The following is a 13105-nucleotide window of genomic DNA, read 5'->3' on the forward strand; positions in this document are numbered from 1 at the left end:
ATATGCAACACGTTGCAATGTCATTAATTGTGCTAAATTAATTGTGCAATGGCAAATGTAAGCTAAATTTGTTTGTAACTGCAGTTCTTCTATCAACATTAGCATGATCAATACCTGCATATTTGTACATTAACCTAGTAGGGTTTTTCCTGTATTCATTTCTATGTGATTTTTTCTGAAATCGGAGTATGGGTTGACAGACTTTATTTATAATGTAAAGCAGAAGTGTTTCAGTGGAACAGTCAAATTCTGACAGCTTTACACAAACACTTATATAAAATTTTAATTTTAAGGTTTGTGTATTGTTAATGTAGTAATTGTTGATGGCCCACTTAATAGTGTATATTTATAAAATGTGTTATCTACTGTATAATGTATAACTAAAACACTTTTTTATAGAAAGTCTCTGAGGGGAGACGAGACAAAAACAAGAGCATGTGTCAGGATTTAGTCTAGTCTGTCTTGTTTCTCCCAGTGCCCCCCCCCCCATGTTTCCCATGCATTTGGTTTAGTCCATGTTGTGCCCTTTAGTTTTGTTCCTATTGGTTTAGTCATGCCCCTATTTGTATTTCCCCCAACCACGCCCTGTTTTTTTGTGTATATTAGTCTGTCTTTGCTCACTCCCCTTTGTCCGTCTGTTCACTCACCGGGGTTGATGCTAACTTTTAACAACATCCACTTGTCTAAATTATATTAACATGTACTATATAACCATTATTTTACTAATATATATTTAAATAAATACAATTACCAGTCTATAATTTTAATGGTAGGTTTATTTGAACAGTTAGAGACAGAATAACAACAACAACAAAAAAAAAAAAATCCAGGAAACTGGATTTGAGATTTGAACCTGCAACCTTCGGGTTACAAGTCTGACTAACCATTAGGCCACGACTGTCCCAATAACCAAACAGTAAAATACCAGCCACACCTGTTCGCAATCAAGAAATCACATAAATAGGACCTGCCTGACAAAGTGAAGTAGACCAAAAGATCCTCAAAAGCTACACGTCATGTTGAGATCCAAAGAAATTCAGGAACAAATGAGAAAGAAAGTAATTGAGATCTATCAGTCTGGAAAAGTTTATAAAGCCATTTCTAAAGCTTTGGGACTCCCAACGAACCACAGTGAGAGCCATTATCCACAAATGGCGAAAACATGGAACAGTGGTGAACCTTCCCAGGAGTGGCTCATCTCTTGCCTCAGTTAAGGTCGGTGTTCATGACTCCACCATTAGAAAGAGACTGAGCAAAAATGGCCTGCATGGCAGAATTCCAAGACGAAAACCACTGCTGAGCAAAAAGAACATAAAGGCTCGTCTCAGTTTTGCTTGAGACTTTTGGGAAAATGCTCTGTGGACTGATGAGACAAGTTGAATATTTTGGAAGGTGTGTGTCCCATTACATCTGGCGTAAAAGTAACGCAGCATTTCAGAAAAAGAACATCATAGCAACCGTAAATTCTGGTGGTGGTAGTGTGATGGTCTGGGGCTGTTTTGCTGCTTCTGGACCTGGAAGACTTGCTGTGATAAATGGAACCATGAATTCTGCTGTCTACCAACAAATCCTGAAGGACAATGTCCAGCCATCTGTTGGTGACCTCAAGCTGAAGCTAACTTGGGTTCTGCAGCAGGACAATGATGCAAAACAACACCAGCAAATCCACCTCTGAATGGCTGAAGAAAAACAAAATGAAGACTTTGGAGTGGCCTAGTCAAAGTCCTGACCTGAATCCTATTGAGATGCTGTGGCATGATCTTAAAGATGCGGTTCATGCTCGAAAAACCCTCCAATGTGGCTAAATTACAACAACTCTGCCAAGATGAATGGGCCAAAATTCCTGCACAGCGCTGTAACAGACTCATTGCAAGTTATCACAAACGCTTGATTGCAGTTGTTGCTGCTAAGGGTGGCCCAACCAGTTATTAGGTTTAGGGTGCAGAATTTTTTTTCACACAAGGCCATGTGGGTTTGGATTTAGTTTTCCCTTCATAATTAAAAAACTTCATTCAAAAACTGCATGTTGTTTTTACTTGTTATCTTTGAGTAATATGTGACCTTGGACCACAAAACCAGTCTTAAGTCGCTGGGGTATATTTGTAGCAATAGCCAAAAATACATTGCATGGTTCAAAATTTTTGATTTTTCTTTTATGCCAAAAATCATTAGGAAATTAAGTAAAGATCATGTTCCATGAAGATTTTTTGTAAAATTCCTACTGTAAATATATCAAAAATGTAATTTTTGATTAGTAAAATGCATTGTTAAGAACTTAATTTGGACAACTTTAAAGGTGATTTTCTCAGTATTTAGATTTTTTGCACCCTCAGATTTTAGATTTTCAAATAGATGTATCTCGGCCAAATATTGTCCTAACAAACCATACATCAAAAGAAAGCTTATTTATTGAGCTTTCATATGATGTATACATCTCAGTTTTGTCAAATTTAACCTTATGACTGGTTTTGTGGTCCAGGGTCACATATTTCAATTTGTTTGATGATCTGAAACATTAAAGTGTGACAAACATGCGAAAAAAAAAAAAAAAAATCAGGAGGGGGGCCAACACTTTTTCCACACCACTGTATGTAAACGTTTTATTGCAAATAACACACACAGATAAAAAGGTAGGCACTGCATCTCCAATCATGGCCAATATTTTAAATATTTATGAATATATAAACGCGTATATATATAGACACACCAGGATTATGTCAATGCCTGAAACTAGGGCTGCCAGTCTGTCTAAAGTATAGAACTTATTTAGTTACAAGTTAAGTATCATTATTAAGTACATGTGACTTTTCTGTTAAAAAAAAAACAATAACCAATAGTCAAATTTTGTTTTGTTTTTTGGGATTTTGGTACTTTTAATATAAAGTCTTTCAAATAATTTAGGTAGATTTATTCAGGTAGATTCTATTTTTTTTTTTAATTAAGCTTAATAAACTAGTCAAAAATATTTTGTGTAACATTGCTGTCAGGGTTCTGCTGCTTTGTGGAGTGAGGAACGAGGAAGCGAGGAGTAAACTTAAACAATAGTCTTTAATAACAAACCCCGAAAGAGTACTACAGGGCAGGCAGGAACACAGGAAAGACATCACATGAAGATGTATAACACCGGACAAGGGCACCAGGAACAGAACACACTTTAAATAGTAAACAATGGGGGGAGTCACATGACACAAAGCACATGAAAAAGGAAACCAATGAGAAAACAGAACTGATAAACACATGACAAGACTCAGCACCGCAGGAACAACATAGCTCAGACTTAAAGGGATAGTTCACCCAAAAATGTAAATGTGATGTTTATCTGCTTACCCCCAGGGCATCCAAGATGTAGGTGACTTTGTTTCTTCAGCAGAACACAAATGAAGATTTTAAACGAAAACCGGTGCAGTCTGCCAGCCAAATAATGGCAGTGGATGGGCACCAAACCTTTAAAAGTGAACAAAAACATGCACAGACAAATCCAAATTACACCCTGCGGCTCGTGACGATACATTGATGTCCTAAGACACGAAACAATCGTTTTTTTGTGAGAAACTGAACAGTATTTATATCATTTTTTTAGCTTATTTTTAGTTTATCATCCAGCTCGTGACATGTGAACACGCTCTTAGGACATCAATGTATCGTCACGAGCCACAGGGTGTAATTTGGATTTGTCTGTACATGTTTTTGTTTACTTCTAAAGGTTTGGTCCCCATCCACTGCCATTATTTGGCTGACAGACTGCACCGGTTTTCGTTTAAAATCTTCGTTTGTGTTCTGCTGAGGAAACAAAGTCACCTACATCTTGGATGCCCTGGGGGTAAGCAGATAAACATAAAATTTTCATTTTTGGGTGAACTATCCCTTTAAGTCCAAATCCAAGATTGTGTACCCCAACTCTAACGGTGCCACACAGCACTTTCTCAATGTAGAATCCTGTTGAATATACACCAGTCTCCTGTTTTTAAGATACGCAGTGTATTTTTTTCATGTGCTTGTTAAGGTTTCCTTTTTGAGTAAAAGTTTTTCCACACTGTTCACAGGTGTACGGCTTCTCTCGAGTGTGAACTCTCATGTGCACTGTGAGGTATCCATATTGGCCGAAACTCTTTCCACACTCAGGACAGGAGTAAGGCTTGTCTCCAGTGTGAACTCTCACATGCCTGGTAAGGTCTCCTTTTTGGTTGAAACTTTTTCCACACTGATGGCACACGTAATGCTTCTCTCCGGTGTGGATTCTCACGTGCCAGTTAAGGTCTCCTTTTTGGTTGAAACTTTTTCCGCACTGTTGGCAGACGTAACGCTTCTCTTCAGTGTGAATTCGCATGTGTCTCTTGAGGAATCCTTTTTTAATGAAGCTAATGCCACACAATTGGCAGGTAAAATTATCTGTAATGTGAACTCTCATGTGAACTTCGAGGTTTACTTTTTGATTGAAACTCTTTCCACACTGTTGGCAGGTGTAAGGCTTGTCTCCAGTGTGAATTCTCATGTGGACTTTAAGGTTTACTTTTTGAGTGAAACTCTTTCCACACACTTGGCAGGTGAATAGGCTCTTCCTAGTGTGAACTATCATGTGGTTACTAAGGTTAACTTTCGTACAGAATATTTTTCCACACTGTTGGCAGGAGAAAGGCATCCCTTCAGTGTGAACCCTCATGTGCCTGTGAAAGTTTCCTTCATGGTTGAAACTGAACCCACACTGTTTGCAGGTGTAAGGCTTGTCTCCAGTGTGAATTCTCATGTGCCTGTTAAGGCTAACTTTTTGAGTAAAACTCTTTCCGCACTGTTGGCAGGTGAATGGGCACTCCCCAGTGTGAACTCGTATGTGCATGGTAAGGTCTCCTTTTCCATTGAAACTTTTTCCACACTGTTGGCAGGTAAAAGGTTTTTCAAGGTTTCTTTTCCGTGACAGAGTCTCTTTAGTCTGTGGCCAACTGAAAGATTCTTCTCCGGTTATAAAATCATGATGAGTCTCATATTGTTCTTTCTCTTCCATTTTATTCGGTACTAGGCACTCCTCTTTCAGTTGCATGAGGTCTATGGTGAAAAAAAGTTAAATGAAAGTTAGCATAGTTAAATAGTTCAAAGAAACAGACATCAAAACATTTACCATCATGTATGCTAGATAGTATATGCACTATCATAAATATAGCTGCTAGCAGCAATTGCGGAGCCAAGCCTTTGTGGCCGCTTTGGCATGTGTATACGTTGGATTTTATTTAGATGCTTTTAACCCCTTAGCTGCCACTGTCATTTTCGAACACTGAAGTGAAAATGCAGCTTTCAAACCAAGGTTTTTATAGTTTTGCTTTTTTTTATTGCTTTTATTTTAATAGAGTTTTCAAATTTTGTTTTCATTAGTTTCATTTATGATTTTGTTTGTTTTAGCTTCGTTTTTATTTTATAAGTACATTTATATTTAGTTTTTATATAGTTTAGCTTCAGTATTCGTTTTTTTAGAGATCAAGAGCGGACGGGTGACGGTTAAGGGGTTAAACTCACCAAACTTAGCATGCTTTCCACCCAACCGCTCTACTGCACTTCCACGCTTTACCGGTCTTCCCTTCTCTACCGCCCTTTTGCCTAATAATGATTGGCTTATTTGGATTTAACTTGGAAACTTAAAAAAAAAAAAAAAAAAAAAACATTTAAAAGTTCCCATGGTCAAACACTTGCGACACACTGAATTTTATTTTTATGTTTTTAAAGCTTTAACCTTTTGCTTTACACAGCTTGCAAATCATACATTGTGGTTTATGTAATTTAATAGAGACTTGAGTTGGTAAAGGTAGAACTTCAGCAAATGGCTTCAAGTGAGACATCGTTTTACAAAATTTTATGAAGTTGCACCAGACGGGATTCAAACCCAGTACCTCCGGGTCAAGTGTTTGTCAACCAACATGTTGCGCCACTGAGGACATGAGTAGTGACAGAGTTTGGACAATGTTTAAAGAAGTGATAAGCGTTTTAGTAAGAATCGTTATATCTCTGAAACAGCTGTCTTCAAACTTCCGAGGTACCTCCAGGACATTGTGTTTATGATGCTTAGTGATTTTTGTGCAGATATGTCAAATGGTTTAAAAGATATTGCAATTAATGTCAAATTTCAAAATGTCGGACACATGGTTAAGTTGATCCTGGCATAATTGATATCCTCAGATTCGGCATGACCCAAGGAATCCACAGACACCAATATATTGATTTTCTGACTAACCGTTCAAAAGTTATAAGATATTATATAATATTTGCTATCTCTTGACCCATAGGTGGCGCTGTTCCCAACTTTGGCATGGACCCTCAGACCATGGTGCTAATGAAGCGTGCCAAGTTTTATTTCAATTGACTAAAGTTTGGCAGAGATATAGCCTCTGAACCGATTTTGGGTCAACCTCGTTAACCTCATCATAACTTTTGAACACAGATGACTAAAAAAGAATGGTTTAGTTTTGTCTGTTCAGCTCAGTCTAGAGATCATCTGAGCCAAATATGAGAAGAATTGGATCAACTTTGAAGGAGGAGTAGCAAATAGACGGATTACTGTACTTGTCAAAATGGCTCTGCTGTAATGGGTGGAGTCTTAATGTAAGGTATTGAATGTGATCAGCGTGATGAGAGGAATCATGTCTACTAAGTTTCATTTTTCTAGATTTAGGGGTTCAGGAGTTATTATCATTTTAATTTTGAATTTTGGACTAGTGGTGGCGCTATAGAGTTGGTCATAGGGACTCCAAATTTGGTCAGATTACTGTTTATGGTCATGACTATAATTGTGCCAATTTTCATCATTTTCCTATATTGTGTTCATAGGGCTGCCATAGACTGCCATTGGACGAGCAGAATAATAATAATAAAGAACGCCTACAGATAAAATAATGAGCCTTTAAATTGCCTACATAGACTAATAAGTGCTCAAGCGGATACAAAAAAAAAAAAAAAAGGCTGCCACAGTGCACCGGCAGATATAATAATTATAAATGTGTCTGAGAAAAACAGCAAGGTGACTTAAATAATGTTTTAATAATTTACTGAAAAACTTCTGCTTTCTTTGTTTTTGGTTTAAGGGATCGAGTTGGTGAAACTGACTCAGGCTACTGCTCCCCTTGAAAATCTTGATAACATTAGATGGAGACCTTAGAGAACAGAACAAAATAATAAAAAAGGCAGCTACAGAAGGCTGCGACAGAGCCAACGTGAGTGACAGTGCTAAAGATCGCCAAAGCACCGGAGCCAAGCCAGTCCGACCAGGTGCGAGAGCCGGCCAATGTCTGCGACGGTGGATGTTCCAGTGGGGCATGAGGCTGCTGAGGGTAGTGAAAGCTGGACCTGGGACATTTAGATTTGGAACAAAATTTGACTGATTTCACTGAGGATATAGAAATTGAACTTCCTGCCTACCCAGAAGAATCTATCTGTTCTGGCTGTCTGCCTGCTGGCCCGCCCACCCTCGCTCAGTTGTCTCTGTCCGGCAGCCCTGCTGCTTCAGATCTACCACCACTGTTTCCTGACAGCCCCTCAGCCCACCATCTGTGCGGTGGGCTCACCACCGGTCTGCCAGTCTCCATTGGCGTCATGGCTGGAGGATCCCCTGTCTTTGCCTTCGGCTCCAACCCGGCTCTCAGCTCCCTCGTCTCTACCGACGCCCGTTGGTCCACCAGCTCTGCCAGGCTCCATCATCCCCCCGGCTCCCCCTTGGTCAGTCGTTGTCCCGCCATCGCCTCAGGACTCCACTCCTCAGGCTGCACCTTATTGCTCTGTCCCACCGGCTCAGTTGGGCTCCTCTCTCCCGTCGGCTCCACCTCAGTCCTCTGTCGCACCAGCTCCACTGCAGACCTCTGCCTTGGCCTGCCATCGCCTCAGGACTCCACTCCTCAGGCTGCACCTTATTGCTCTGTCCCACCGGCTCAGTTGGGCTCCTCTCTCCCGTCGGCTCCACCTCAGTCCTCTGTCGCACCAGCTCCACTGCAGACCTCTGCCTTGGCCCGCCATCGCCTCAGGACTCCACTCCTCAGGCTGCACCTTATTGCTCTGTCCCACCGGCTCAGTTGGGCTCCTCTCTCCCGTCGGCTCCACCTCAGTCCTCTGTCGCACCAGCTCCACTGCAGACCTCTGCCTTGGCCTGCCATCGCCTCAGGACTCCACTCCTCAAGGTGCGTTCACACCGGACGCGACTTGCGCGAATAAATCGCGCGTACTTGTACGCTTGAAAATTATAGTTTACTCGCTTCATTCGCGCGTGAAATTTACTTCACAACAGACGCGAATTCGCGTCATGGGAGGGGCGTCTACCACTCGTCAGTGGGAAAGTAGTTGTAAAATAGGTGAATGAGCTCAATTTGCCAGCTTTAGCTTGCTTGTAGTCTCAATATGTGTATATATATATATGTAGGTCAAATTGAGTAAAGAGCGTTTTTTTTAAACTTTCCAGATTGTCCGACCTCTTCACTCACTTTCTTCCAAGCAAGATCCTTTTTATTCCTGTTTCTATAAAAGTACAAAGATGTATGGTACAGCTCTGAGTAACCACAGACAGCAACGGTGATTTTGTCGTCCATTGTTGTTTCAGATTTCTGCCTCCGTCACTACTAGAGCAAGCTCCTGATTGGTTAACGCGGCGCGAATTTTAGCCAAAGTTCAGATTTTTGAACTCGAATGGCGCGGAAAACGCTTGAAACGCTCAATGCGCGCCGCAGGACGGCTATTCGCGTCTTTGCATTGACTTAACATGTAAATCACTCCCGCTAGCCGCTTCATTCGCGTCCGGTGTCAATGCACCATCAGTCCCACCAGCTCAGTTGGGCTCCTCTCTCCCGTCGGCTCCACCTCAGTCCTCTGTCGCACCAGCTCCACTGCAGACTTCCGCCTTGGTCGCCAGAGCCTTGGGCTTCACATTGGCCCTCCGGGTCCTCTGTGTTGTCCTCCGTCCAAGCCACTCTAGAACAAGCTCATCGTCCTCCTCTCGGGGGTCTGTCCTCTGCCGAAGTCTCTTCCTTCGTAGACTTTGTGTGTTAATTTCCTTTTTACGGCACAAGGTCATGCCCCTATGGACTATCTGTGTTGGTTTTGCCCATTGTCTCAATCCCTCTGTTGCCCATATTTGGTCCTTCCTGTTCCTGTCCTCATCATGTGCACTAATTGCAAATTACCATCACCTGTCCTATTGTCATTAAGCCTGTCTATATAAGTTGGTTTGTGTTTAGTCTTTGTTGTGCAATCTCACTGTTACGTTGGATGTGTGTTCACCTGCCTTCCTGTCTGGATTACCCTGTTTGTGTGGATTTTATTGAATCTCTGTGTTTCATATATGCATCCGTGACAATTTACATCTTTTTATTTATGAAATAAATACAATTTTAAATGAACAGAATACTGCATGGTATCGTGATGCTAATTTGTATCGCGATACTTCAGCTGTTCAGTATCCTAAGTAATTTTTATGGTATCGTGACAACCCTAAAATCTGCCATTAAAATTATAGACTGATCATTTCTTTGTCAGTGGGCAAACGTAAAAAAATCAGCAGGGGACCAAATAAATTTTTTCCTCACTGTATATTTTGTATTATTACTTGCAAACTGACTTTCCTTTTCCACGGAAGCGAGGGGCAAAGTTAGCAGAGCTCATTATTCATTTAACATACTCTGTGGCTCTTAACTTTGAACTGTAGAAACGGTAAAATGGTGCCAGTTTTTATTAGTATGTATTGCATGTTTGAAACCCTCATGCCATTACACTTTCATTAACCCATATGTATTTAACTGTTTTTTCAGATGAACACAAACTAAAGTTTTACAGAAAATTATCCATTATCAATTCAAGAATGTGTGTTGAATTAATGATGACTGAAAGAATTAAACCTTTCTTAAAAGGCCACTTTTTGTGTTGTGTATTCAATACCCATGGCTAAAATAATAAACTAAATGAACTGAAATATTTATTTAGAGCATTTATTGTTATGTAATTATTTGTGATTAATTAAATCAAATCATGAACAAATCATGTAATAATTTCTATTACAAAACAATTCATTGACAGCCCAATATCTCATATCATACCCTTTTATCCACTCCCTGGTAAGATCATTACTAAACATTAATTATAATTAATCTAACACACAGTGTGTATTTGAATATTTTTTGGGGAGAATTGTAACATTTAATTTAAAGAAAGAAAAAGCACTGCGACCAAAATATTACATATTTCATAGACAGCAATGATTATATCAAATCAGTCAAAAGTAATGAATAATCTTTTTTTTTTGTTTCTCAGATTCGTGAAAACAAACATCATCGCGTGCATATATGAGCTTCTGTTTGCAACGTTACAATTGTTTGTATTTTATTTTCTACCATTTTACAAGCATTTCTCAAGTTGAAGTTTAATTAAAGAATTAAATTAAAGAGTTTTTCTTCAGAAATTAAATCAAGTAAATGTTCAAAAAGTTTACATTTAAATCATACTATGTACGTTAAGTAATTAAGTTACTTTTCTCAAGTATTTTACACCCCTGGACATGCTTCAAAATGATCATGCATTCCTGCAGAGCTTGGCATTTTAATAAGGATCAAGTGAGATTGAAAACCAACCTGTTTGTTCCTCAGTATCTTCTTGTTTAACTGTGTATGTTTCTTCAATCTTCAGGTCTTCACTCTCCTCTTTAATAAACGCCATCTTTGTAATAGTGTGTGGATCTCAGCAGGAGTTTTCTCTGTTTGGACAATAATTAACAAAGACAAATCAATCCAAAGTAAATCTCAGCGTTGGATCTCAATCAGCTCCCTAGTTCAGTAGTCAGCTCACTGGTAAGGGACTCAGAGAGATCATTACCCAGCTAACAATTTTTAGTTCCCAGAACGTTCTGGGAACGTTAGTTTTTGGTTCCCAGAACGTTCCCAAGAACATTCCCTATTGGTGAGCCAGGAAAGTTTTCTTTACGTAACTAGAACGTTCCCTTTAGGTTAGGGAAACGTTCTGGGAATGTTCTTTTTAGGTTAGGGAAACGTTCTGGGAATGTTCTTTTTAGGTTAGGGGAATGTTCTGGGAACCTACAGGGAACATTCTTGGAACGTTCTCATTTGGTTCCCGAAAAAAAATAACCAAATGGTGAGCCAGGAAAGTTTTCTTTACGTAACTAGAACGTTCCCTTTAGGTTTTGGAAACATTCTAGGAACCTACTGGGAACGTTTCCTATTGGTGAGCCAGGAAAGTTTTCATTACGTAACTAAAACGTTCCCTTTAGATTAGGGAAACGTTCTGGGAACATTCCGGGTACGTTCTTTTTAGGTTAGGGGAACATTCTTGGAACGTTCTCATTTGGTTCCCAAAAAAAAAAATTACAAAATGTTGAGCCAGGAAAGTTTTCTTTACGTAACTAGAACGTGTTCTGGGAATGTTCTTTTTAGGTTAGGGGAATGTTCTGGGAACCTACAGGGAACGTTCTTGGAACGTTCTCATTTGGTTCCCGAAAAAAAAAAATTACAAAATGGTGAGCCAGGAAAGTTTCCTTTACGTAACTAGAACGTTCCCTTTAGGTTTGGGAAACATTCTAGGAACCTACTGGGAACGTTCCCTATTGGTGAGCCAGGAAAGTTTTCTTTACGTAACTAGAACGTTCCCTTTAGGTTAGGGAAACATTCTGGGAACGTACCGGGAACGTTCTTTTTAGGTTAGGGGAACGTTCTGGGAATGTTCTCATTTGGTTCCCGAAAAAAAATTACCAAATGTGACCCTGGACCACAAAACCAGTCTTAAGTCGCTGGGGTATATTTGTAGCAATAGCCAAAAATACATTGCATGGGTCAAAATGATTGATTTTTCTTTTAAGCCAAAAATCATTAGGAAATTAAGTAAAGATCATGTTCCATGAAGATTTTTTGTAAAATTCCTACTGTAAACCTACCAAAATGTAATTTTTGATTAGTAATATGCTTTTCTAATAACTTAATTTGGACAACTTTAAAGGTGATTTTCTGTATTTGGATTTTTTGCACCCTTAGATTTCAGATTTTCAAATAGATGTATCTCGGCCAAATATTGTCCTATCCTAACAAACCACACATCAATAGAAAGCTTATTTATTGAGCTTTCATATGATGTATATATCTCAGTTTTGTAAAATTTAACCTTATGACTGGTTTTGTGGTCCAGGGTCACAAATGGGAACCATATGGGATTGTTAGGGGAACATTCGGTGTTTGCTGGGTAATGGCTTTATATGACATAGCTATGGTTTCACAGTCTGAGCTGTTTCAACTAAAAGAAACTTGCGCTGACTGACCTTAAAATGAATCAATGCTGTTGTTTTGTTGCTAACCACTGTTGTTTTTTTAAAAAAAAATCCCGTTTAATAAAACTAATTAAGTTACTGAACTATGGCCTAATATCTGTGAAACAAAGATATAATTAGACAAAAACACTAAACACTGGTAGAACAAATGAATACTAGAATATAAACTATACAGACATTTCATATTTACACATTTAATCACATTAAATCGATTGCACTTTCATCAAAACATCTGCTATTGATTTGTAAAAGTTGTTATTATCACACGTTTGTATTTTCTACTGTTTTTGTCCAGCATGTGTCGCTGAATCGAGTGATTCGAACAGACAAATGATTCAATTGACTCGGAGTTTCTGATAAACTGATTCTCGATTCTGTTACTCGCTCAAGATAAGCTGCATAAACGTTAAATAAAGCATTACAATGTTACAGTCAGTGTCAATGAATTAACTTTAGGTCCTTTGTAAAAACTATAAAACAGACTCGACGGTTGCACTGATGTAAACACTGTAAATGTTTAAAAACACCAACCTTTCTCCAGCAGAATCACAACAGATGCAGTGGAGCAGCTCTGACGGATGAGCTCACAGCGCCACTCCAAAATAAAAGTCCTGTTCACTCGCCAACATTTCAAACACATCAAACATTTGGATTTTATGTTGTACTACTGTATGTTTGTTTTATTGTATTTTTTTGCATTTCATCTCTTTTATGTATTTGATTAGTTTAATTTTATTTTATGTAGTTTAATGTAAAGCACTTTGGTGGGTTATGCCCTTATAAATGTGCTATATAAATAAAATTGACATTGACATTGAC

At 39.0% G+C, this 13105-nt stretch overlaps 1 protein-coding gene across 1 annotated transcript; it reads right to left on the reverse strand.

Annotated features, from left to right (window-relative positions):
* Window positions 1-3024: 3024 nt before the first annotated feature.
* On the reverse strand, window positions 3025-10710 carry LOC141338984 (uncharacterized). Its single transcript, XM_073844601.1, has 2 exons — window positions 10587-10710; window positions 3025-5040 (listed from the first exon to the last, which is right to left on the reverse strand). The coding sequence occupies exons 1-2, from the start codon at window positions 10669-10671 to the stop codon at window positions 3965-3967; spliced, it is 1161 nt and encodes a 386-aa protein (XP_073700702.1). The 5' UTR covers window positions 10672-10710; the 3' UTR covers window positions 3025-3964.
* Window positions 10711-13105: the final 2395 nt, after the last annotated feature.

This window comes from Garra rufa, chromosome 1 (genome assembly GCF_049309525.1).
Source record: "Garra rufa chromosome 1, GarRuf1.0, whole genome shotgun sequence".
Taxonomy (NCBI): Eukaryota; Metazoa; Chordata; class Actinopteri; order Cypriniformes; family Cyprinidae; genus Garra; species Garra rufa.

Excerpts from the sequence above, each read along its gene's own strand:
- LOC141338984 (XM_073844601.1), bottom strand. The coding sequence starts at position 10,671 with ATGGCGTTTATTAAAGAGGAGAGTGAAGACCTGAAGATTGAAGAAACA. Across the intron at positions 5,041-10,586 it reads AGATACTGAGGAACAAACAG|ACCTCATGCAACTGAAAGAG; the intron begins GTTGGTTTTCAA and ends TTTTCACCATAG.